This window comes from Panulirus ornatus, chromosome 11, assembly GCF_036320965.1.
Source record: "Panulirus ornatus isolate Po-2019 chromosome 11, ASM3632096v1, whole genome shotgun sequence".
NCBI classification, from domain to species: Eukaryota; Metazoa; Arthropoda; class Malacostraca; order Decapoda; family Palinuridae; genus Panulirus; species Panulirus ornatus.
In genome coordinates, this window is record NC_092234.1 from 35316777 (window position 1) to 35343776 (window position 27000).

The following is a 27000-nucleotide window of genomic DNA, read 5'->3' on the forward strand; positions in this document are numbered from 1 at the left end:
TGTTTCCTTGCGCTACCTCGCAAACGCGGGAGACAGCGACAAAGTATAAAAAAAAAAAAAAAAAAAAAAATATATATATATATATATATATATATATATATATTTCATTATTATATTTGGCCTCTATTTCCCACATCAGTGAGGTAGTGCCAGGAAACAAAAGAACAGCCCATCCACTCATATACATATATATATATATATATATACACATAAATGTCCATACATGCACACATACATATCAACATATACACATATACATACACATACACAGACATAAATACACATGTACATATTCATACTTCCTTGCCTTTATCCATTCCTGGTGCTACCCCGCCCCACAGGAAACAGCATTGCTACCCCCTGCTTCAGTGAGGTAGCACCAGGAAAACACAAAAAAAGGCCACCTTCGTTCACACTCATTATCTGGCTGTCATGTGTAATGCACTGAAACCACAGTTCCTTATCCAGATCCAGGCCCCACAGACTTTATCATGGTTTATCCCACCTGTTTCACATGCCCAGGTTCAGTCCACTTACAGCAAGTCGACCCCAGTATACCACATCATTCTAATTCACTCTATTCCTTGCACACACCTCACCCTCCTGTATGCATAGGCTTTGGTTGCTCAAAATCTTTTTCACTTCATCCTTCCACCTCCAATTTGGTCTCCTGCTTCTCCTTGTTCCCCTACCTCCGATACGCATGTCCTCTTTGTCATCCTTTCCTTACTCATTCTCTCCATGTGTCCAAGCCATTTCAACACACCCTCTTCTGCTCTCTCAACCACACACTTTTTATTACCACACATCTTTCTCACCCTTTCATTACTTACTTGATCAAACCATCTCAAACATTTCATTTCTAACACATCCACCCTCCTCCATATAACCCCATCTACGACCCATGCCTCGCACCCATATATATGTTGTTGGAACTACTACTCCTTCAAACATGACCATTTTTGCTCTCAAAGATAACATTCTCTCCACACATTCTTCACCGCTCCCAGAACCTTCGCCCCCTCCCCCACCCTGTGACATTTCCGCTTCCATGGTTCCATCCTCTGCCAAATCCACTCCCAGATATCTAAAACCCTTCACTTCCTCCAATTTTCCTCCATTCAAACTTACCTCCCAACTAACTCATCCCTCAACCCTGCTGTGGGAAATGATGATTCAAGTATTAAAAAAAAAAGAGGAGTAATTCAATTTAGATACCATTAAGACAAATTCAGTTAGCCAAGGGATTTGTGCATCACTAGAAAGAAAACAAAATGTTGAATACCTTTGTGTAACAGCCTGGGCAGGCTTTTCCTTTGATGTGCCACTGCACATGGTTCATGCATGTTTGTCATTGAACAAGCAATTAATAAGACTAGCAAGTAATGGTGTATAGTGACAGCAGTAATTTCTTTTCTTCCTAGGGTGTTTGAGCGTGATGGGGCTCGCGTGGTTATTGATGAAACATCTCTTGACTTCGTGAGAGGTTCAACAGTTGACTATCACACAGAACTGATACGTGCAGCATTCAGAATAACAAATAACCCACAAGCTGAGGCAGGTTGTTCTTGTGGAGCTTCATTTTCTATCAAAATTTGAAGACAGTTTTACTTTTAGTAATTTGTGTTTGTTAACATCATTTATCTAGGATATGCCCACTGAAGAGTTTGCACATATTTTTTCTTTTAAAGGCATTAGTTATTATTTATATTTGATGTTTCAAGAGGATGTACAATTTATCTTTAGGGGACTTAGAAGTTAGTTATGATTTTATGTATGAACTGTTCTAGTTAAGAAAGGTATACATTACAGGCAGATGTTCAAGGTACTTGCATAGCAATATGCTACCTATTTTGTTTTGCAGATTTTCATTATCAACCTTTCCATAAATGTTTAGTACAGTTTGTACCGCTCTAATCTAGCGCTGTCATCCTTGAACTCCCATGGTCTGCCACGTTTTGAATCTGCTGCCATTAGTTATTGGTTTGTGGATCTCCGACCAGGGTGGTGCTGTTAGCAGTGCTAAGGCACCAAAATCTGTTTGCAATGCAGCTGAGCTAATTAATGGTCATTAATTTCGTATATTCAGCTGTATTTTGGCCCATCAGGATGTCATCCAAGAGACCAAGAGGTGCAGATGATGATGCTAGTGCTAATAAGTATAAGCACAAATCATTATCTATGCTGGAAAAAGTGGAGTTACTGAAAAAAATAGATAAAGGAACTTCTGTAAAGACTTTGTGTGAGGGTTCAATTTCTGTGGTCCAGCAATGGCCAGGTCCCAAGATTGCTGGATTAAAGATGTACCACTTGTTGTTAAATGAATTTTTTCATCTCAAGTGTCAATAAGTATGTATACTGTGTGAATTGGGGAAAATAAAAATAATTTCATTAAAGCAGAATAAATTCAGTGCTTTTACAGCTTTTACAGTAGGCCCAGTGATGTTAAGATTGGCTAATATTGGGATTATTATTGTTTTCTTACAAGAAATACAAGATTTAAACAGATATCAAGTATTGTACATTTTATACTTGTCTAGTCTCATATTTCATTTAGTTTGTTAACTGATGATTGAAGTAAGACATCTTTAAATTTTCATGATCATTTAAATCATAAAGATTCATGCACTGTATGCTAGAAAATCATAAGGTATTTGAAATCTACCCATACATTGTGCTCACTGTATATACAAAACATGATTACTCATATATCAGTTGATAGATTTTTAACTTTAAGAAAATGTCTAGAATTTTAATTTATCAATGCTAATTGAGAAAAAAAAAAATCACAAAGATTAAGGGATAACATTTTTTACAATTTTACAATATACTATGCTGTGATACGGAGTCACAATATATGTACTTTGGTTTCTTAGAAATCATTACATTACTCTTGAGGGAATGAAAATTGATAGAAGCTTCTCTTCTACTTAGTTGGTCTAGCTGTCATTAAAGTTGTGGTACTTAATCTTATAGCATCATTAACTTTGGTTTTATACTTAACTGAAAAATTATGCAGAAGAATGTTAATGATACTTGATTCAAATAAAACATATTTAAGTAGAATATGCAAATGCTCCATTTTCAACATAATTCTTTGTAAGGATATTGAAGAACTGAGGAAAGGTTAGGTTTCCTTGGAATAATAAATGCACTGAGAATTACTGTGCTTATTAGAATTTTAACAGCTTTTGCAGACTAGGGGTGAAATTTGTATCATTATTTATCTACTGCAACCCGTAAAACATATATAATCTTTCAAACTGTTGATGTTAAGGTGCGCTTTGGTATATAAGAAAACAACAGAATCAAGCAAAATAGCCAATCTATTAGAATCACTAAACCATGGTTGTAGACCCACTGACTCCATTACCTCACTAGATAAAGACCTCACACAATACATCTCAGGTGGCATTAACCAACCACAGTCCCATCCCTTCTTCCTATGTACTAGTGTCAGTAGGTATCAACAAGTCATTTGACACTGTCTCCTTACACATTTTCACACAAAAGGTACATGACACCACCCTCCATAAAAATGTCAATACATTATCAACTATTTTCATACTTGTTTGACATACTGAAGTCAATCACAAAGGTTTCATTCCCAAAACCCTCAAATTTATCAATGGGGTTCCCAAAGGAGCAGAGTTCTTTCTCCAACCCTTTTTTGGCTCTTTCCACATAACCTATCACTTTGTGCTTACCAGACTATGAAAGTTCTCTCCTTTGCAGACAACCTCACAATTACATCACAACACTGACTTTACTCCAGCAACAATAGTCATGCAACAAACATATCATTACACAATCAGAATGCTTGTTTGCACAATACAGAATTTCTGCATCCCCACACAAGTCCATCATTAACCTTGTAAACCTAAAAAAAAAGAATAGAAACCACCCTTCCATAATCGTGAATGGTTAATCACTTCCACTCACCAAAATTTCACTCATACTGGGTGTCACATACAACATATGGCACTAATGCCCCATACCACAAACATCAGCACAAAGACCTTACACAAACTAAATGCCCCAGAAGACACCAGTTTTGAATAAAGAAAAGACTATCCTAGTCCAGTATCGACTACAAACAGTTCATCCACTCCTCTCTGGTCATGAGCAAAAAACAAACAGATTCACACAAAACAAATCTATCAGAACAATTACTGGTTGCTTAGCAAGCACCAACATTTAACACTTGCACAATGAAACGGAAATACTTCTAATACAATCAGCTTAGCATTCTTGGCACCCAATATCATAAAAGCACTAGACTCCACACACCATGACTAGCCACCAAGCCCCAATGTAGAAACAAATACTCATCTGCACTCCACACTTTAGCAACTGAAAGTCAAAGATCCCCCCCCCCCTCCCTTCCCTAACAAACATGACACTGACAAAACATCTTTACACTATAGTTACACTACAAGCACTAAATGATCACCCTCCCAACCCAATCTTAAATTCCAGCCCACCAAGCATACACTCATCTAAATTTACATGTGTTCAGCTGCAGGTGCACTGCAGAAGCTCTGTGGAAGGGGTTCCAGGGACAGGAGAGAATGGAAGATTAAGAAATAAAAGAGTAATTGACAAATTCATTACTGGAAAATATACATGTTTGTAATAAGACTGTGGTATTACTGAATTCTACCAGCTCATGGCTACACCGCAAGTGAAAAGTCAGCTTTGGAGTGGCTGTATCTTTCACAGTGCAGGTGTATCTTTCACAGTGCAGTCTCATCAAAGAACTCACTAAAAAGGATTCTATATTTCTCTGATAATGGAAGTAGCACAGCCTTAAGCTGTGGAAACCAAGACTGCTTCACAGAAATTGTCCATGGGGTGATTATGTACATAAACTTCCACACACGCACATATACATACCTATACATTTCAACGTATACATATATATATATATATATATATATATATATATATATATATATATATATATATATATATTCTTCCTTTCAAACTATTCACCATTTCCCGCATTAGCGAGGTAGCATTAAGACACGCAGGGAATATGTGGGAAGTATTCTTTCTCCCCTATCCCCAGGGATAAACATAAACAGACATATACATATATACACATGTACATAATTCATACTTGCTGCCTTTATTCATTCCCGTTGCCACCCTGCTGGAAAAGAGAACAAAGGCCACATTTGTTCACACTCAGTCTCTGTCATGTATAATGCACCAAAACCATAGCTCCCTTTCCACATCCAGGCCCCACAAAACTCCATGGTTTATCCCAAACGCTTCACATGCCCTGGTTCAATCCATTGACTGCACATCAACCCTGGTATACCACGTCGTTCCAATTCACTCTATTCCTTGCACGCCTTTCACCCTCCTGAATGTTCAGGCCCCAATCGCTCAAAATCTTTTTCACTCCATCCTTCCACCTCCAATTTGGTCTCCCACTTCTCGTTCCCTCCACCTCTGACACATACATCCTCTTTGTCAATCTTTCGTCACTCATTCTCTCCATGTGACCAAACCATTTCAATACACCCTCTTCTGCTCTCTCAACCACACTCTTTTTATTACCGCACATCTCTCTTACCCTTTCATTGCTTACTCGATCAAACCACCTCACACCACATATAGTCCTAAAACATCCCATTGCCAACACATTCACCCTCCTCCACACAACACTATCTATAGCCCACGTCTTGCAACCATATAACACTGTTAGAACCACTATTCCTTCAAGCATACCCATTTTTGCTTTCCAAGATAATGTTCTCACCTTCCACACACTCTTCAACACTCCCAGAACTATCGCCCCCTCCCCATCCTGCGACTCACTTCCACTTCCATGGTTCTATCCACAGCCAAATCCTCTCTCAGATATCTAAAACACTTCACTTCCTCCAGTTTCTCTCCATTCAGACTTACCTCCCAACTGACTTGTCCCTCAGCCCTACTGTACCTAATAACCTTGCTCTTATTCACATTTACTCTCTGCTTTCTTCTTTCACACACTTTACCAAACTCAGTCACCAGCTTCTGCAGTTTCTCACCTGAATCAGCCACCAGCGCTGTATCATCAGTGAACAACAAGACTCACTTCCCAAGCCCTCTTCATCCACAACAGACTGCATACTTGCCCCTCTCTCAAAAACTCTTGCATTCATCTCCCTAACGATCCCATCCATAAACAAATCAAATAACCATGGAGACATCCCACACCCCTGCCGCAAACCGACAATCACTGGGATCCAGTCTCTTTCCTCTCTTCCTACACGTACACATGCCTTACATCCTTGATAAAAACTTTTCACTGCTTCTAGCAACTTGCCTCCCACACTATGTACTCTTAATACCTTCCACAAAGCATCTCTATCAACTATCATATGCCTTCTCCAGGTCCGTAAATGCTACATATAAATCCATTTGTTTTTTAAGTATTTCTCACATACATTCTTTAAAGCAAACACCTGATTCATATATCCTCTACCAATTCTGAAACCACACTGCTTTTCCCCAATCTGATGCTCTGTACATGCCTTGACCCTCTCAATCAATACCCTCCCATATAATTTTCCAGGAATACTCAACAAACTTATACCTCTTTAATTTGAGCACTCACTCTTATCCCCTTTGCCTTTGTACAATGGCACTATGCATGCATTCTGCCAATCCTCAGGCACCTCACCATGAGCCATACATACACTGAATATCCTCACCAACCAGTCAACAACAGAGTCACCCCCTTTTTTTAATAAATTCCACGGCAATACCATCCAAACCCACCGCCTTGCCGGCTTTCATCTTCCGCAAAGCTTTCACTGCCTCTTCTCTGTTTACCAAACCATTCTCCCTCACCCTCTCACTTCACACACCACCTCGACCAAAACACCCTATATCTGTCACACTTATCATCTAACACATTCAACAGACCTTCAAAATACTCACTTCATCTCCTTCTGATATCACCACTACTTGTTATTACCTCCCCATTAGCCCCCTTTACCTATGTTTCCAATTGTTCTCTTGTCTTATGCACTTTATTTACCACCTTCCAAAATATCTCTATTTATTTATCTATTTATTATACTTTATCGCTGTCTCCTGCATTTGCGAGGTAGCACAAGGAAACAGGCGAAAGAATGGCCCAACATGTATATGAATACAGGTCCACACACGCACATATACATACCAATACATCTCAACGTATACATATATATACACACACAGATATATACATATGTACACATGTACATAATTCATACTGTCTGCCCTTATTCATTCCTGTCGCCACCCTGCCACACATGAAATAACAACCCCTTCCCCCCGCATGTGCACAAGGTGGTGCTAGGAAAAGACAACAAAGGCCACATTCATTCTCACTCAGTCTCTAGCTGTCATGTATAAAGCACCAAAACCACAGTTCCCTTTCCACAACCAGGACCCACAAAACTTTCCAGGGTATACCCCAGACGCTTCACATGCCATGGTTCAATCCAATGACAGCACGTTGACCCCAGTATACCACATCGTTCCAATTCACTCTATTCGTTGCACGGCCTTTCACCCTCCTGCATGTTCAGGCCCCGATCACTCAAAATCTTTTTCACTCCATCTTTCCACCTCCAATTTGGTCTCCCACTTCTCCTCGTTCCCTCCACCTCTGACACATATATCCTCTTTGTCAATCTTTCCTCACTCATTCTCTCCATGTGCCCAAACCACTTCAAAATGCCCTCTTCTGCTCTCTCAATCACACTCTTTTTATTATCACACATATCTCTTACCCTTTCATTACTTACTCGATGAAACCACCTCACACCACATATTGTCCTCAAACATCTCATTTCCAACACATCCACCCTCCAGCACACAACTCTATCCATAGCCCACACCTCACAACCATATAACATTGTTGGAACCACTAGTTCTTCAAATACACCTATTTTTGCTTTCCATGATAACGTTCTCGATTTCCACACATTCTTCAACACTCCCAGAACTTTCGCCCCCTCCCCCACATTATGATTCACTTCCACTTCTATGGTTCCATCCACTGCCCAATCCACTCCCAGATATCTAAAACACTTCACTTCCTCCAATTTTTCTCCATTCAAACATACCTCCCAATTGACTTGTCCCTCAACCTTACTGTACCTAATAGCCTTGCTCTTATTCACATTTACTCTCAGCTTTCTTCTTTCACACACTTTGCCAAACTCAGTCACCAGCTTCTGCAGTTTCTCACCCGAATCAGCCACCAGCGCTGTATCATCAGTGAACTACAACTGACTCACTTCCCAAGCTCTCTCATCTACAACTGACTGCATACTTGCCCCTCTTTCCAAAACTCTTGCATTCACCTCCCTAACAACCCCATCCATAAACAAATTAAACAACCATGAAGACATCACGAACCCCTCCTGCAAACCAACATTCACTGAGAACCAATCTCTTTCCTATCTTCCTACACGTACACATGCCTTACATCCTCGATAAAAGCTTTTCACTGCTTCTAACAACTTGCCTCCCACACCATATATTCTTAATTCCCACCACAGAGCATCTCTATCAACTCTTATCATATGCCTTCTCCAGATCCATAAAAGCTACATACAAATCCATTTGCTTTTCTAAGTATTTCTCACATACATTCTTCAAAGCAAACACCTGATTCACACATCCTCTACCACTTCTGAAACCACACTGCTCTTCCCCAATCTAATGCTCTGTACATGCCTTCACCCTCTCAACCAACACCCTCCCATATAATTTCCCAGGAATACTCAACAAACTTATACCTCTGTAATTTGAGCACTCACTTTTATCCCCTTTGCCTTTGTACAACGGCACTATGTAAGCATTCGGCCAATCCTCAGGCACCTCACCATAAGTCATACATACATTAACTAACCTTACCAACCAGTCAACAATACAGTCACCCCTTTTTCAATAAATTCCACTGCAATACCATCCAAACCCGCTGCCTTGCCGGCTTTCATCTTCCGCAAAGCTTTTATTACCTCTTCTCTGTTTACCAAATCATTCTCCCTAACCCTCTCACTTTGCACACCACCTCGACCAAAACACCCTATATCTGCCACTCTATCATCAAACACATTCAACCAACCTTCAAAATACTCACTCCATCTCCTCATATCACCACAACTTGTTATCACCTCCCCAGTAGCCCCCTTCACTGATGTTCCCATTTGTTCCCTTGTCTTACACACTTTATTTACCTCCTTCCAAAACATCTTTTTATTCTCCCTAAAATTTAATGATACTCTCTCACCCCAACTCTCATTTGCCCTCTTTTTCACCTCTTGCACCTTTCTCTTGACCTCCGGTCTCTTTCTTTTATACATCTCCCAGTCATTTGCATTATTTCCATGCAAAAATCATCCAAATACCTTTCTCTTCTCTTTCACTAATAATCTTACTTCTTCATCCCACCACTCACTACCTTTTCTATTCTGCCCACCTCCCACCTTTCTTATGCCACAGGCATCTTTTGTGCAAGCCATCTCTCCTACTTACATATTTATACTTATGTATATCTCTCTTTTTAAACCAGGTATTCCCAATCACTAGTCCTTTTTCAGTACACAAATCTACAAGCTCTTCACCATTTCCATTTACAACACTGAACATCCCATGTACACCAATTATCCCCTCAACTGCCACATTACTCACCTTTGCATTCAAATCACCCATCACTATAACGCAGTCTCGTGCATCAAAACTGCTAACACACTCACTCAGCTGCTCCCAAAACACTTGCTTCTCATGATCTTTCTTTTCATGCCCGGGTGCACAGGCACCAATAGTCACCCATCTCTCTCCGTCCACTTTCAGTTTTACCCATATCAATCTAGTTTACTTTCTTACACTCTAACACATCTCCCAGAACTCCTGTTTCAGGAGTAGTGCTACTCCTTCCTTTGCTCTTGTCCTCTCACCAACCCCTGACTTTACTCCCAAAACAATCCCAAACCACTCTTCCCCTTTACCCTTGAGCTTCGTTTCACTCAGAGCTAAAACATCCAGGTTTCTTTCCTCAAACATACTACCTGTCTCTCCTTTTTTCTCATCTTGTTACATCCATGCACATTTAGACACTCCAATCTGAGCCTTCGAGGAGGAAGAGCACTCCCCGCATGACTCCTTCTGTTTCCTCTTTTAGAAAGTTAAAATACAAGGAGGGGAGGGTTTCTAGCCCCCACTCCTGTCCCCTTTTGTCACCTTCTACAACATGTGGGGAATGCTTGGGAAGTATTCTTACTCCCCATCCCCAGGGCGACCCAATTGGAGGTGGAATGATGGAGGGAAAAAGGTTTTGAGCAATCGGGGCCTGAACATATAGGAGAACGAGAGGTGTGCAAGGAAGAGTGAATTGGAACTATGTGGTATACTGGGTTTGACATGCTGTCAATGGATAGAACCAGTGCATGTGAAACGTGTGGGGTAAACCATAGAAAGGTCTGTGGGGCCTGGATGTGGATAGGAAGCTCATTTCACTGCTTTACACATGACAGCTAGAGACTGAGGGCGACTGAATGTGGCATTTTTTGTCTGTTTTCCTGGTGCTACCTTACTGAAGCAGGGGTTAGCGATGCTGTTTCCAGTGGGGCGGGGTAGCACCAGGAATGGATGAAGGCAAGCAAGTATATGTACATGTGTATATATGTCTGTGTATGTGTATATGTGAGTGTATGGGCATTTATGTATATATGTGTGTATACAGGTGGATGGGCCATTCTTTGTTTCCTGGCACTATCTCGCTGACACAGGAAATGGCGAACAAGTATAATAAATATAAATATATAGATTTATTTATTTGTATTATTTTGTACATAATATATGTATATATACACATGTCCATGTAAGTACTCTATTTTATTAAAAAATGTCTGAATCTCATTTTTTATCATCCTGTTGCAAGATTCATAGTTAAAAACAGTGAGCATACGCTGACTTTAAACCCATCTTAAGATTAGAATGATTTTCAGGCACATAAAAAGTTTTCCTAGCTTTAAATTAATATTTCTGATGAATCAGTATGGGTGTTTAATAAACCTGTATAGGTGTTTGATAAATGAGAATTGTTGCTTAATAAACCCTACTTTTGAATCATTCATCACATGCTTTTCCACTAGGGAAATATGACTACATATTCTAAAAGCAGTATACATCACATGATAATATCAAAATTAGTATACTATAATAGCCAGAGATTGATGGAGGCAATGCAGATTTCTGAAGGCTTTCAGTGAAGAGAAAATGATACCATGTCCATAAAAAATCTTGCCTGCTCCCATATACTTTCAAAGGTGATGTCACATTTACATTTTAGTACTCTGTCATCTCTCTTTTAGCTCTGACTACCATCTACAGACAACTGTGCATGAAACTGGCAAGGTTCTTACCAAATTCTAAGTCCATGTTTTGGGTCCATAGGGTCTTGATCTCCTGAAAGAGACAAGGTTGCAAGAAGCAAGCTTGACTCATCAGGTTCCATAAGTTCTTAATTGGGTTAAGGTTCAGGGAGTCCCCAGGCCACTCAAGCGGTTAAATATCATTATCTGATAACCAATTCAAACCCCTTTCCAGCCTTTTGGCTGTGGGCACTCTCTCTCATAAAGAGATCAAACCCATGAACCTCATAACGAAGTAGCAGATGGTCCTCTAGCACCTTTATGTACAGCTCTCCATTTATTGTAATGTCTTTGGGTAAGATAAACAACCCTCTCTGCACCATCAAAGTAACTGCAATTCATCACACTATCAGGATGTTTCATTGTCTTCACTGTGAAATGAGTGTAATACTGGCTAGCATCCTCCAGCCTCCTCACCCTCAACTGTTCACACGAAGAAATTTTCACTGGAAAACATCACCTTACTTCACTATTGTTCACTTCAGTCCTTGTATTTCTTTGCAAATGCATGTCATTTGCTTTCTTTTCCTTTGCAGTCAGGGCTATGGGGCAGCTGGTTTGTGAATGGTTCTTTTGTAAGCAATGTTGAATGGTTCCTTTAGACACTTCCTAGAAGTTTTGGATAGCTTTTCCTGAGTTCAGCAGCTGATGTGAAGGGTTTCAAGATTTCTAATCATAGGAGGTTACCTGTAGATACAGAGGTCTTCCTTGAGTAACCAAGGATAGGTATTGATGGTGGGTTGACATTATTTGGGAAGATATGAGTGCTAGTAAGCAGCCACCTGACCGTGCATTCTAAGTGTCCAGTATGCCCAGAAATTTCATGTGTGCCCAAATTTTCTTGCTTCCCAGGGAGAATTCAGGCCTTCTCCTCCTTAGAAAATTAAGAACCAACCATCTTGAAGCACAGGTGAAAATTTGCAGTACCCAGAAGCAAAATTCCCAAAATGAAGAGGTATGCAAGAGGAGTACAGAAAAAACATCCTTATGTAAAGATGGCCTGAAGTACACTGAGGTGGGTTGTTCATGCTCATCCTGTTAGAAACACTAGTAGCTGTGACTAGATGTATGGTGATTTCACCCTAGATGTGTCATGTGCTTGTGCCCACTAAAAATCTCAGCTGTGTATCGCCTTTGAAAATATATGGGTCGGACAAAGTTTTTTATGAACACTAATGGTGTGAAGATGGTGGTGAAAACAGTGAGTCTGGAACAGACCTGTGTGAAGAAATACCAGAAGTAAGTGTAAAATGACAAAAGGTGAGAATAAAGTTAAGGGAATGAGTAAGGAATGATAGGTATTTATGGAGGCAGTACTTCGACTATACAAGAGAAGTGTGTGGCAAGTGGAAGGAGGGAGATTAGGCAGGTACGAGAGGGTATTGAGTGATGGAATAATGAAATTGTTAGTGAAAGAGAAACAGAGGTGTATTTGGTGGTACTTACAAAGAAAGAGTGTGAGTAATTGGGAGATGTACAAGAGAATGCAGCAGGAGGTCAAGAGGAGGATGCACGGGCTAAAAAAAGAGGGCAAATGACAGTTAGGTTGAGTGAATCTTGGCAAAACAGTTATGCCCTCCTGCCATCTTGCCATATCCAGGCAGATGAATTGAAAAGGGTAATATTCTGCTATATCCTCTATTCCCACTTAAATCCAACAACATAAAGTGTCTCTTGCCGTTATACTTTGTATCAAAACAAAACAAAATCCTCTCCTTTTTGTCTTCTTTAACTGAAATTGCATGTGCATTTACATATATGTGAGAGTAAAGAAATGAGAAAGAAATTGAAATGTGAAAAATTTTAAATGTAAAGTAACAAACAATGAACATTAAAGTAAATGCATATGGTTGTTCACAGTGAAAATGACATACACAGCTGCACCAAATAATTAGTGACATAATTAGTGAACTTCTTAGGATACTTAACACACTTCCATGGCTTAGTTTGAAGTACAATATCATTCATCACTGTCATACGGGGGGGGGGGGGGGGGGGGGGGGTTGTGTTACTGGCAGGGTACTCCTGTTTCTGAAGACAATCATGAAGACCTTTGTCTTCCACATTACCATCACCACAACCCTTATCCTCACCCAAGACTACTTGCCCAGGTTAAATGTTAACAACTGCATCTGTGAGAGTGTCACCACCAAACACTTATTGGAGGCTTGTATGAATGTCTCATGTGACATGCATTACTCCAGAATATTACACCATCTTCCATTTGTACCTCATATGACTTGGCATCTAATTGTTTAATTACAATTCCCTTTTTCCATCTCTTATTTCCAAACCTGAATGGTTTAAGCCTGACAGTGTCACCTTCACATAATTCAGAGAGGTCATGAGCTTTAGGAAAGAAATGAGGACAGTTCATTCAGTTAGTCTTTCTATCTATCTACCTCATTTTCTCCAACTTTGCCATCTGGCTTTACTAAAAGTTCTGCCATGAGTACAACAGTTTTTATTCTACAAATCATTCTTTGAACAGGGCTTCTGATGGGGCCCTGAGTGGGCATGTTCCTTATGTTCAAAAGAGCTAGATATTGGTCTTCACTATTGTATTCAATACCTCTTAACATATTCTTACCAGTTTTACTACATATTCAATCTTACCATGTGCTTTGCTGTTGTGAGGCGAGCTGATCTTAGGGCTGATTCCCCATCAACTAGCGAACTTTGATCTTGTTTCTGAAATCATTTCAGGACCTTTATCACATCACTTCATCAGGAATACCATATCTATCACAATGTTCCTTGATTTTTACAAGACTGAACAGTCGTGTTATGCAGTCTATCGATTTCCTAAAGGTTATCTATGTGGCCAACATGTGTCTTTATCTTGAGTCATAACTGCCTTTGTATCATAAGTCTCTGGGTCATAACTGCCTTTGTATCATAAGTCTCTCACCCCTTAAGACAAAGTCCATACATTCATAAGATAATTCATCCCTTATGTCAAAATTTGGGATAATGCCAGGCATACGGTGCTTGTTGTCAGGCCAACCATGCTGAATAACACAGACCGTGCAATGTGTAGTCCCTCAGTTTCTTACCTATATGTCTTCATATCAGCAAGCATTGTTAGAAAATTAACATCAATTTTTTTTAAACTCCTCACCAGATTCCTTACTCTGGACAGGTAAGAAGGCTCTGCTTAATGTTGCTCTTCATGTACCTTACTTCAACATCATATGCAAAGGCCCTTATCAGCATCACCTGAAGCTTCTTTGGGCCTTTTCCAAAGGCTTCGGTATAATACTCTCAAGCGGTTTGTGGTCTGTATACACAATTACTGGTCTTCCATATATAAACTGGCGCAATTTATCCAGAGCATTCACAATGGCAAACATCTCTTTATAAGAGCATACCAAATACCGTATCCCACTAGTGTAACATATAGGGTGGCCTTCCTGTAATAATACGGCATTAATGCCTTTCTTGCTAGCATATGACTGAATTACAACTGTTTGCATCAAAATATCTTAAACTGGTGCTTTTGTCAATGAGCTTTTAATTTCATGAAATGCTTTAGCCTCAGCATTCCCACTTTTCCCCTGAACACTAATATTAGGATGTATTTCAACAGCTAACTGGACAGAATATGACATAACCATGCCAACCACTCGTTCCCTATCATTATCTCTGGGTGGGTCAATCTTCATTAAGGCCTCCACATTTTTAGGATCAGGCCCTAAACCCTTGCTTGTCACCACATGCTCCATGAAATCAAACTTGAGAATACGAAACCGACTGAGTCTTGGCCCTATCTCAGCACACCCTGCCCAAAATGTCATCCTTTCATGGTTCCTCTCATCACTATACACAAGTACATTATCTGCAACACATTGTACGCCCTGCACGCCTCCTACACCTTCATACAATCTGTTATGATAGATTTCACAGCTCAACTTTCAGCCAAATGACCAACCCAACCACCTTTACCTTTCACATGGATTTGCAACGTTGTCAACACATTGGTATCACAAGCTAACCCCCAGTCATGGTGGGCAGGTCTAGGCCACACAGGGAAAACAACGATGCACCATTTACATCACGTAAAATAGCCTCTATACGTTGGCAGTTTACAATAATCCCTCATAACGACCACATTGAAGACACTAAGGTTAATACACATTCTAACATCACCCGATGTCTTTGTTAGAGAGACGTTTGATTCAGCCAGTTAAGTTGTTTCATCAAGAGGAAGTATTTCAATCTCCATAATGTAACATTCAAAACATTTTTAAGTCCTATGTATAATGGCATCCTCGTCTTTGCCTGGCCCGGGTCATGCACATAGCCAAGGAAGAGTTTTAACACAAGTGATCATAAGAAGCAAGAGGCTTGGATTTTACATCTGAATAATCAAATAATCATTAGTTCAACCATTAGATAAGAACTTACTGGAGAGAACTGTGTATAAAAATGTACATTCAAGAATACAATTGATCGTCTCATTCACGAAGTGAAATGTTAGAGAATCTGAGATGGCCACCTGCCAGCCTGCCCTAACTGGATTTGTTAGTTGGGCTTAACGACCAGTGACCTAGGAGTAAGGTCATCACACCTGCAACCCTGATTGATTTTTGACTTTATAGTCCAGACATAGTAATTCTATTAATATCTATGTGTTATCTAGTCCTACAGTAAATAATAATAGTAAATAATAATAATAATAATAATAATAATAATAATAATAATAATAATTGATTATCAGTATTATAAAATAATATAGATTAGAATAAAAGTTAGTGAGTGGGTATTGTGTCTAACATGGAGGCAAACACCAGCCAGTGGGCACAGCATCAATTGGTGCAGCTGACAGAAGGACTGCGAAAAGATAGGACAGATTAGAGATAGTCCCTCACCTTGGTGGCATGAAACACATACATGAAATATGAACTATCATCAGCGCCAATTCGTCAGCTTGACACCACAACGGAACCAGCAACAATCTGAAGCACCGCCGCTCCTGGCCAGCACTATAATGACCAATTTGCTTCGCCCACCACACAACCTGCCCCAATCACAGAGCCGAACCCACGAACCACCTTATATCATCTTGACTATTTTCGTTTCCTTTAAAAAAAAAATAAATAATCAATTTGTTGATGATATTATTATCATCAAGGAGATTGTATATCGTTTATTTTCTTTTTCTTGAAATAGTTTGTCAAACTCGTCCAGTTTTCCCGGTACTTCATGCATTGTATGAGAAGGTGGTCTATCGTTCAGTTTGCATGTGTCACGTCTTGGTGGAAAGTTTGCATGTGTCACGTCTTGGTGGAAAGTTTTGGTTGATATACAGTTGTAGGTGGGTGCTGCATGTCATGTAAAGTTGTAGGTGGGTGCTGTATGCCATGTAAGGTTGTAGGTGGGTGCTGTATGTCACGTAAGGTTGTAGGTGGGTGCTGTATGTCATGTAAGGTTGTAGGTGGGTGCTGTATGTTGATGATCTGACGAGAACGCTGGTGTACTTCGCTCTTCGATATATTAACCTTTTCGACTGGAAGCCAGCTCGTCTTGATGCTGATGTTTGAATCCTGCCAGGGAGGTAAAGAATGTCTAATCAGCGAGTCCACTTCATTCACTTTTATACCGGAGTTCTCACTGAATAAGTTTGTTCTGACGGTCATGGGCCTGACGCCTCTGTTGACGAGCTGGAAACATTACAGAAGAAGGCGACCAGGTATTTGTGTTAGTTCTTCCTGGCCATCAGCATCCCGCTTTGCCAACCACAGGATCTCACGTCTTCGCCGGAGAGGAGGAGGTACCTTGAGCCTCAATTGCCAATCGTAGAACTTTGGTACAGGTTACGGCTCCAAGACATATTGGTAAACATATATTCTGTATCACATCTAACCCCTTTCAAGGTACACTCACCTGAGAACCATAGTCTAGCTTAGATCTAATGAGGGACCTACAAATCATCATTAAAGATTTTCTGTCAGCTCCCCACAAGGAACCCGAAAGAAATTGAAGAATATTTCATCTTTTACTGCAATCTATTATTAAATAATCATGACTTTTCCAATTAAGTCTTTTATCAAAATTTAAGCCTAAGAATTTTACGGTATTTCGAAATGGGATTGGTTTGTTGTCTAACGTTAAAAGCAAATTCAGGATATCCATTTTCAGGTAAAAACAATTTTATTACTTTTGTTGGATGAGAACTTATCCCCCCTGTAGCGCCCAACGGTATAAGGACTCCAGCACAGCTTGAACCCGCTCAGCCGAAAACTGTGCACAAGGCGAAGAATGCCAACAGTGCTCAATCATCAGCATAAAGTGAGTATTTAAGATCTCGCGGATGGAGGCTGGAGACAGAAGATAATTACTCATAAAATGAAATAACGCTGGGCTAAGAACGCTGCCTTGCGACACCCCATTCTCTTGGACAAATGTGTCCGAAGTGACATTAAGTGCTTAAGTTTCACAGCAAAGTTCTGTTGTTTTAGAATATTCTGATAAATATGGGTAAATAACCTCTTACACCTAAAGCATAAAGTTTTCTTAAAATTTGTTTCGCCATGTCATGTCGAAGTCTTCTTCTAAATCTAAAAATACTGCAACCAAAAAACGCACATTGTTGAATGACTCTAAAGATAAGAATATTCGTTCTTGGTGTATTAAATTATCCAATGTGCCTCTATTATGACGGAAAGCACACTGTTGATAGTTTAATAAACCTTTCGATTCTAACAAAAAAAACTAGCCTTCTGTTAACCATTCTCTCCATAACATTACAAATGCAGCTCGTGAGCGTAATAGGTTCAGGTCCCGAGCCCTTATAGAAATGTGGATGACGGAAGCAAAGTGCTGTGAGTTTGGAAACGTTCCAGACGTCCAAAACTCATTGCACAATGCTAGCAACTTGTTCCGGTTAGCGTGCCTGAGGTGCTGGGTCATGTCGGAAGTGATCCCGCTGGGTCCCGGGCCCGACCGAACCTTCACAGGATTTCAGGGCAAGAAGCAGTTCTTTCATTGTAAATGTTTTGTTATGATCCTAAGTATCTTCTGTGGCAGCGTCTGGTATTTGCGGCTCGGCCTGGCGCTTGTGATGTGGGAAGCGTGCATTGTAATTGGCCGAGCTGCTCGTTTCTGAGAATCACCTGGCGAGTGAGTAGGTGACATACGTGCATCAGGTCGTCCATGACTTGATCTTGGTGGTGCATTTGCGGAGGAAATGGCGGCTTCTGTTTTTCACTTTTTTATATTTTATTGATTGTGGACCAGACCTGACTTCTTGGTACGCCAGAAGTCTCGTTTGGCTTGTTTGATATGTACATGTGTATACATGTATATGTCTGTGTATGTATGTATATATGTTGATAAGTATATGTATGTATATGTGCGTTTATGTGTATGTGAGTGTTTCCTGGCACTACATCGGTGACGCGGAAAACAGCGATTAAGTACAATAATGATAATGATCAATATATATATATATATATATATCATACAAACCTCCAACAGCCAGTATTGAACCTTGGACCCCTGTGCAAGAGGCGGAACTGCTAACCGTAAGGCTATGGGCCTGGCTAATAGGAAACAACTATTCGAATACTATGTACTCGAATACCCTTCGTCTCACGTTGGTGAGCAACGGGGTCTACACCGGTCATTTCCCATCAGGCGCCTGTTGGGAAATGACCGGTGTAAACCCCGTTGCTCACCAACGTGAGACGAAGGGTATTCGAGTACATAGTATTCGAATAGTTGTTTCCTAGTAGCCAGGCCCATAACCTAGCGGTTACATTCCCGCCTTTTGCACAGGGGTCCCGGGTTCGATCCTGGCTGTTGGAGGTTTGTATGTTCTATGAAGGTGCGCGTTTCTATGCACTATGTTCGTATATATATATATATATATATATATATATATATATATATATATATATATATATATATATATAAGTAGGAGAGATGGCAAGAGCATTACTGGATTACGTGTTAATTGATAGGCGTGCGAGAGAGACTTTTGGATGTTAATGTACTGAGAGGTGCAACTGGAGGGATGTCTGATCATAATCTTGTGGAGGCGAAGGTGACGATTTGTAAAGGTTTTCAGAAAAGAGGAGAGAACGTTGGGGTGAAGAGAGTGGTGAGAGTAAGTGAGCTTAGGAAGGAGACTTGAGTGAGGAAGTACCAGGAGGAGAGACAGAGTACAGAATGGAAAAAGATGAGAACAAAGGACGTAAGGGGAGTGGGGGAGGAATGGGATGTATTTAGGGAAGCAGTGATGGCTTGCGCAAAAGATGCTTGTGGCATGAGAAGCATGGGAGGTGGGCAGATTAGAAAGGGTAGTAAGTGGTAGGATGAAGAAGTAAGATTATTAGTGAAAGAGAAGAGAGGGGCATTTGGACGATTTTTCCAGGGAAATAATGCAAATGACTGGGAGATGTATAAAAGAAAGAGGCAGGAGGTCAAGAGAAAGGTGCAAGAGGTGAAAAAGAGGGCAAATGAGAGTTGGGGTGAGAGAGTATCATAAAATTTTAGGGAGAATAGAAAGACGTTTTGGAAGGAGGTAAATAATGTGCGTAAGACAAGGGAACAAATGGGAACATCAGTGAAGGGGGCTAATGGGGAGGTGATAACAAGTAGTGGTCATGTGAGAAGGAGACGGAGTGAGTATTTTGAAGGTTTGTTGAATGTGTTTGATGATAGAGTGGCAGATATAGGGTGTTTTGTTCGAGGTGGTGTGCAAAGTGAGAAGGTTAGGGAGAATAATTTGGTAAACAGAGAAGAGGTAGTAAAAGCTTTGCGGAAGATGAAAGCCGGCAAGGCAGCGGTTTGGATGGTATTGCAGTGGGATTTATTAAAAAAGGCGGTGACTGTATTGTTGACTGGTTGGTAAGGTTATTTAATGCATGTATGACTCATAGTGAAGTGTCTGAGGATTGACAGAATGCTTGCAAAGTGCCATTGTACAAAGGCAAAGGGGATAAAAGTGAGTGCTCAAATTACAGAGGTATAAGTTTGTTGAGTATTTCTGGGAAATTATATGGTAGGGTATTGATTGAGAGGTGAAGGCATGTACAGAGCATCAGATTGGGGAAGAGCAGTGTGGTTTCAGAAGTGGTAAAGGATGTATGGATCAGGTGTTTGCTTTGAAGAATTTATGTGAGAAATACCTAGAAAAGCAAATGGATTTGTATGTAGCATATGGATTTGTATGGAGAAGGCATATGATAGAGTTGATAGAGATGCTCTGTGGAAGGTATTAAGAATATATGGTGTGGGAGGCAAGTTGTTAGAAGCAGTGAAAAGTTTTTATCGAGGATGTAAGGCATGTGTACGTGTAGCAAGAGAGGAAAGTGTTTGGTTCTCAGTGAATGTTGGTTTGCGGCAGGGTTGCGTGATGTCTCCATGGTTGTTTAATTTGTTTATGGATGGGGTTGTTAGGGAGGTGAATGCAAGAGTTTTGGAAAGAGGGGCAAGTATGCACTCTGTTGTGGATGAGAGAGCTTGGGAAGTGAGTCAGTTGTTGTTCGTTGATGATACAGCGCTGGTGGCAGATTCGTGTGAGAAACTGCAGAAGCTTGTGACTGAGTTTGGTGAAGTGTGTGAAAGAAGAAAGTTATGAGTAAATGTGAATAAGAGCAAGGTTATTAGGTACAGTAGGGTTGAGGGACAAGTCAATTGGGAGGTAGTTTGAATGGAGAAAAACTGGAGGAAGTGAAGTGTTTTAGATATCTGGGAGTGGATTTGGCAGCGGATGGAACCATGGAAGCGGAAGTGAATCATAGGGTGGGGGAGGGGCGAAAGTTCTGGGAGCGTTGAAGAATGTGTGAAGTTGAGAGCGTTATCCTGGAAAGCAAAAATGGGTATGTTTGAAGGAATAGTGGTTCCAACAATGATATATGGTTGCGAGGCGTGGGCTGTAGATAGAGCTGTGCGGAGGAGGGTGGATGTGCTGGAAATGATATGTTTGAGGACAATATGTGGTGTGAGGTGGTTTGATCGAGTAAGTAATGAAAGGGTAAGAGAGATGTGTGGAAATAAAAAGAGTGTGGTTGAGAGCAGAAGAGAGTGTTCTGAAATGGTTTGGTCACATGGAGAGAATGAGTGAGGAAAGATTGACGAAGAGGATATATGTGTCAGAGGTGGAGGGAACGAGAAGAACTGGGAGACCAAATTGAAGGTGGAAGGATGTAATGAAAAAGATTTTAAGTGATTGGGGCCTGAACATGCAGGAGGCGTGCAAGGAACAGAGTGAACTGGAACGATGTGGTATACCGGGGTCGACCTGCTGTCATTGGAGTGAACCAGGGCATGTGAAGCGTCTGGGGTAAACCATGGAAAGTTCTGTGGGGCCTGGATGTAGAAAGGGAGCTGTGGTTTCGGTGCATTATACATGACAGCGAGAGACTGAGTGTGAACGAATGTGGCCTTTGTTGTCGTTTCCTAGCGCTACTTCGGGCACATGCGGCGGGAGGGGGTTGTTATTTTATGTGTGGCGGGGTGGCGACGGGATTGAATAAGGGCAGATAGTATGAATTATGTACATGTGTATATATGTATATGTCTGTATGTATATATATATATATATATATATATATATATATATATATATATATATATATATATATATATATTTATAAAATTCTTGTCTGAGCCTCGCACATTTGTATGGCAATAAAGTTATCTGAGTGAAGGCTCGTTGTCTAAAATCCTGTAATTCTTATTGCGTCCACGTAGCGCATTCCGGCAGTCTGGTGTCCACCAAGGAACTCTATTATTTGTGGATATTGCATAAACCTTAGATATTAAGTCCTCAGCAGCCCTCTGTATGGTGGAGGTAAGCAAGTGGACGTTTGCATCAATGTCACCACAGGATATATCAAGGACGGCCAGCCTTGCAAACGACACCAAGTCTTGCAAATGACACCAAGTCTGCTTCTTTATAGTTCAGTTTAGGTGGAGACGAGACGGGTTGGTAAGTGTCGCGTGAAGAAGACCGATCGGGAAATGGGTCACTTGCCCGGGAGTCGTCATAAATACCCCAGGTGATGATGTCGTAAAGTATATCCGGCGAAGACAAGGATAAATCGGTTGCCGAGATATTGCCAGTCCGGTCATCTACACGAGTTCCACCACCATCGCTCAGAAAAGTGAGGTTAGCACTGATCAGAAGAACCATTTGTTTCCCCCTGGCGTCTGCCCGGATACTTCTCTATCTGGTAATGATCAGTAGACTCTCCTAAAACTACTTTACGGTAAGGTAATTGATTACCAAGCAAATTTGACACACTATTAAGTGCATTGGAACCGGAGCACTATATTGAACAAATGGCCAGGTATGTTTTTATCAAAATTTACTCTTCATGCGACAGCATCTCGAGTAGAACTCAAGTCACTCGTGTGTCAGGTAAACTTGGATGTACATAGCTAGCTACCCCACGATTCTCGTCTCTTCTATACGAGTGATTGCTGTCTACAACAGAACAGTCTTCGACTATGCCGTTTAGGAGTGTCTCTTGTAAACAGATCACGGCTAGTGGAAGCAACAGTTGTAGTTGTGCTTGCTTATGCCTAAGGCCTCTACCATTCCTCTGAATGATATTGAACATGCTGGTTTGAGTTATCTAATCGACCAGCTTTTCTCAGCCCGTTTATGTTGGGACTTGAGCCAGTCCCCAGGGGAATATGGACGGTCCCTGGAAGTGGATTGGCTGGCATCCAACATGTCCTCCAAAGAAGAGGATCTGTGAACCACAGGCCTCCCTGTTGGATGTACCGGAACAGTGACGTGCGACGTAGTTTTTTTCAAGTTTAGTCAGGTCTAAAGGACACCTTAGTTTTGTTATTTCTTTTCTTTAGTACAGACAATTGAAGATGAAGTACTGGCGTAAGATTTGTTACGGGCTGTGGTTGGGGGATTAAGTGTATGTGTAGGGTTAGATGGGGTTGGGTTTTTGGAAATGACGGTCGGTGTGTCACAACGAGACTGCGTCGAGATTATTCACATAACAGGCTTACATTTCAGAGCCGACGCGTAAGTCTCACGAGACTCCTTCACCCTCCTCCTAGCCTCGCCATGTGAAAGGTTATTGCGTGTCTTGACCGTACACACTTCTTTCTCAAACTGGCACCGGGGACAGCCTAGTACCAGCTTGGATGGTTGTCATCGCAGGTGACAAGCAACATCCTACCAGCCGTACATCCTCCGCTGTATGACACACTGCACCACACTTCCCTCCCGCATTTAGTAGAAAGAGGGCAACACTTCCAAGGAGTGGCCACATTTCTGGTATTCAAAGCAAGGCAAGGGATTTGGAATGTAAGGACGAACTTGACATAGCATGTAACAATAGAGATGACGTTCTCGTTTGTTGGTTCCTTCACAACGTCGCCCTCTGACATATCCATGACACCAGTATAATAGATAACTCCCCTGCATGAATTCATGGCAATGGATAGCGAAACCACGCCATGAATATGGGACTTCGTCAACTTACGTAGTTCCGCCACCTGATTCGTCAACTTCACTTTCATCAAGGAATCGCCACTAACTAGTTTCCAAACCGTTTCAACAGACCCAGGCCAAACCACCAATGTTCTTCTTAATTAGGAAGGGACTGAGGGAGGCAAGAGTCGTTTATCCGGTCTCATGGGCAAAAATAAAATCAGCTTTCCTGCATTTCATAGGTCCCTCACCACTAACCCCGACGAGAGTAATGGATGGCTTACCTAAGTCCATTCTATAGGGTATAACCCTAAAATCTGGGGTGGCAAACCATGCAAGATAGTGGAAAATAAACTAGGTAACCTCCAAAAAAAGATCCGGCAGCTTAGACAAAAGGTTTCAGGGCGGAGCCGGTCGCACAAAGGCCAAGTGGAGTTCTGCGGAAACACATCAATTAAAGGTCGACTGCGCAAAACAACCTTACAGAAAAATATGAACAATAACTGCACAAAACAACCTCACAAATTTATTAATGAACAATAACTACAAAACAAAGCAAGGGTAGCGACAACGCAGGGAGGAATGGCTACTCAATTTCTATACTGATTATCTCGTTTTGTAATAAACAGCTATATAAGATTCTGTAGTTTCTTATTTACCTTTTATTCAAGATTCTTTAGTTCATATTTCATAATTTTCATCTTTTTAATTTCTATTTTTTTACGGTCGTATGTACGGATGGTTGCAAGCTGCATAAGTCGGGGATCCAGTGTAACCACTTCTAAATGACTTGATCTTCAGTGTCGGCATGATTGCTATTTATGACTTCATCAAGCAGCACAAGTCCTTCCCACTTCCCCTAGGTCTACCTTCTTTTCAAGGTTAACTTAAAAAGTTCCTCTTGCGCTTCGCACAAGACATATACAGCTTTGAGGAGCTGTCAGGCAATTGCTGACGATGCTTGAAAAGGGCCGCTGGCCACAATAGTAGTACAAGGTACACAAAAGTGCAAGACAGCACACAACACCTTGCCAGAAAGCATATGGGAGACGGTAAACAATCACCAGTGCCATAATACCTCAGATGGCGAGTATGATAATCGTGATACAATTACCGTTTGATTTTTTTTTCTGGGGGATAATCAAGAATTACCCTCCAAAAAAGGAAAAAAAAATGCTGTAAACATTTAGTGGTCCTTCTGTCACCTCTTGATGAGCAAGAGAGGTATCAAATGCCTTCTATTTCATTAACTCTTTAGGCATCACCGTTATGTCTACTATGATGTCCTCTCTCATTGCAGCCACTGCTCTCATGAGCTGTCTGTGTATGCTCCTGCCACAAAAGCTCAGGCCCATGACACACATGTAGCTGTTACTCCCCACAGTTTCTGTGTGGATACCTGCTATACAAAGATAGACCATTATTATACCTCCTTTCCTTAAACAGCAAAGTAGTGAAATTCGTTCTTCCTTTTTCTTTCTCTTTTCTATAACCTCTCTACCTTACAGAGTTCGATCTACAAAAAAATCTGAGGAATTCTGATTGATTTCTTCATTGTTTTCCTTAGACTCTATTTGCTTTTCAACTAAGATGACAATAAATGGGAGCTGTTTTGCCCATCCCATATCATTTATCATTAAAAAAAAAGTTCAAACTGAAATAACTTGGAGATTCAATAACTTGATAAGAAGGGTACCAAATATATTTCTCAGGAAACTACAAACATACTGCAGTAAAACCAACATCATATAATTGTGCTTTATTACTCATATCTCTTAATTGAGAACTACCCTGTTCAAACCTATATTTCCCCCTCAATTAACCAGTTCAAAAAGGTAAATGGAAAGTTTTTTAAAGTTACTCAGCTTGCATAAATATTTGTCTACAGGAGTTAAGAGGTTTAATGTTTGACACCCTCTCCCCTTGTTGTAGCCTTGATATCTTTATTGGATGAATTTATGAGATAATTATTAATTGTTTGTCCCATACTTCTGCCTTCCCAGATTTAGCAAGGTACTATCACGAACAGACCAAATATTACTTCAATAGCAGACATGCATTCTCAAGCTATCATATAAGGTGCACCAAAACCAAAGCTATAATCCATGGTCACGCTACTCAGACGGACTCCATGGTTTACCTCACTGCTTGGTATGCCCTGGTTCAGCCCTTGAGAGTGACAACCTCCCCACTCCGCTCCATATACCACATTGATTTCACTCTTTCAAACCAATGCACACCACTTTTCATCTTGAATGTTGTCCCCAATAACCTACGGTCTTCTCTGTGGTGTAGAGGTTAGCATTCCTGGCTGTGGTGTATTCAGGGGCCACCCATGGTCAAGCGCATGGGATTAAGTTGGATTATAAAATTTAGGCTTATAAATAACCAAGCACTGGAGCATCTAAGTTGGATTATAAAATTTAGGCTTATAAACCAAGCACTGGAGCATCTAAGTTGGATTATAAAATTTAGGCTTATAAACCAAGCACTGGAGCATCTAAGTTGGATTATAAAATTTAGGCTTATAAACCAATCACTGGAGCATCTAAGTCTATTCAGCATTCTTAATAGTTTAGAATATTCTTAGAAATTCATTTTAACTCAAACAAATGACCAATTCCAGTTTTGACAGTCCAAGAAGGGAAGAACGAAAAGTATGAGATAAAATTGCCAACATATATTTGTCTCAGAGGTCAAGCTTCACCTTGACCTGCATGGTTCAACCTAACAGAGAAAGGAAAATACCCACTGCCACAGCTCAAGCCATCACTACTCCATACAAACCCCACGTTAAGGTCCATGTAGATCAGGCCAAGCACATAGGTTTGAATCCTTTGCGACAGTCGGTCCACTCAACCCATCTGTTCATCCACCCCTTGGGTTTGGTCGGTAAAATGGGTGCCTGGATTGAACCAGGGCATGCGAAGTGTCTGGGGTAAACAATGGAAAGTATTGTGGCGCCTGGATGCGGAAAGGGAGCTGTGGTTTCGGTGCATTACACACGATGAATGAATGTGGCCTGTTTTGTTCTTCCCTAGCTCTACCTTGAAGGGGAGAGGGTGTGTGCTATTTCATGTGTGGTGGGGTGGCGATGAGAATGGATGAAGGCAGCAAGTATGAATATGTGCATGTGTATATATGTATATGTCTGTGTATGTA

At 40.8% G+C, this 27000-nt stretch overlaps 1 protein-coding gene across 1 annotated transcript in view; it reads left to right on the forward strand.

Moving 5' to 3' along the window:
• Positions 1–10909, forward strand: part of LOC139751399 (iron-sulfur cluster assembly 2 homolog, mitochondrial) — a 43740-nt gene extending 32831 nt beyond the window's left edge. Inside the window, exon 3 of the mRNA XM_071666783.1 lies at positions 1425–10909. Coding sequence (XP_071522884.1) covers positions 1425–1599 — 175 coding nt within the window. The 3' untranslated portion in view covers positions 1600–10909. The remainder of the gene's footprint in view (positions 1–1424) is intronic.
• Positions 10910–27000: the final 16091 nt, after the last annotated feature.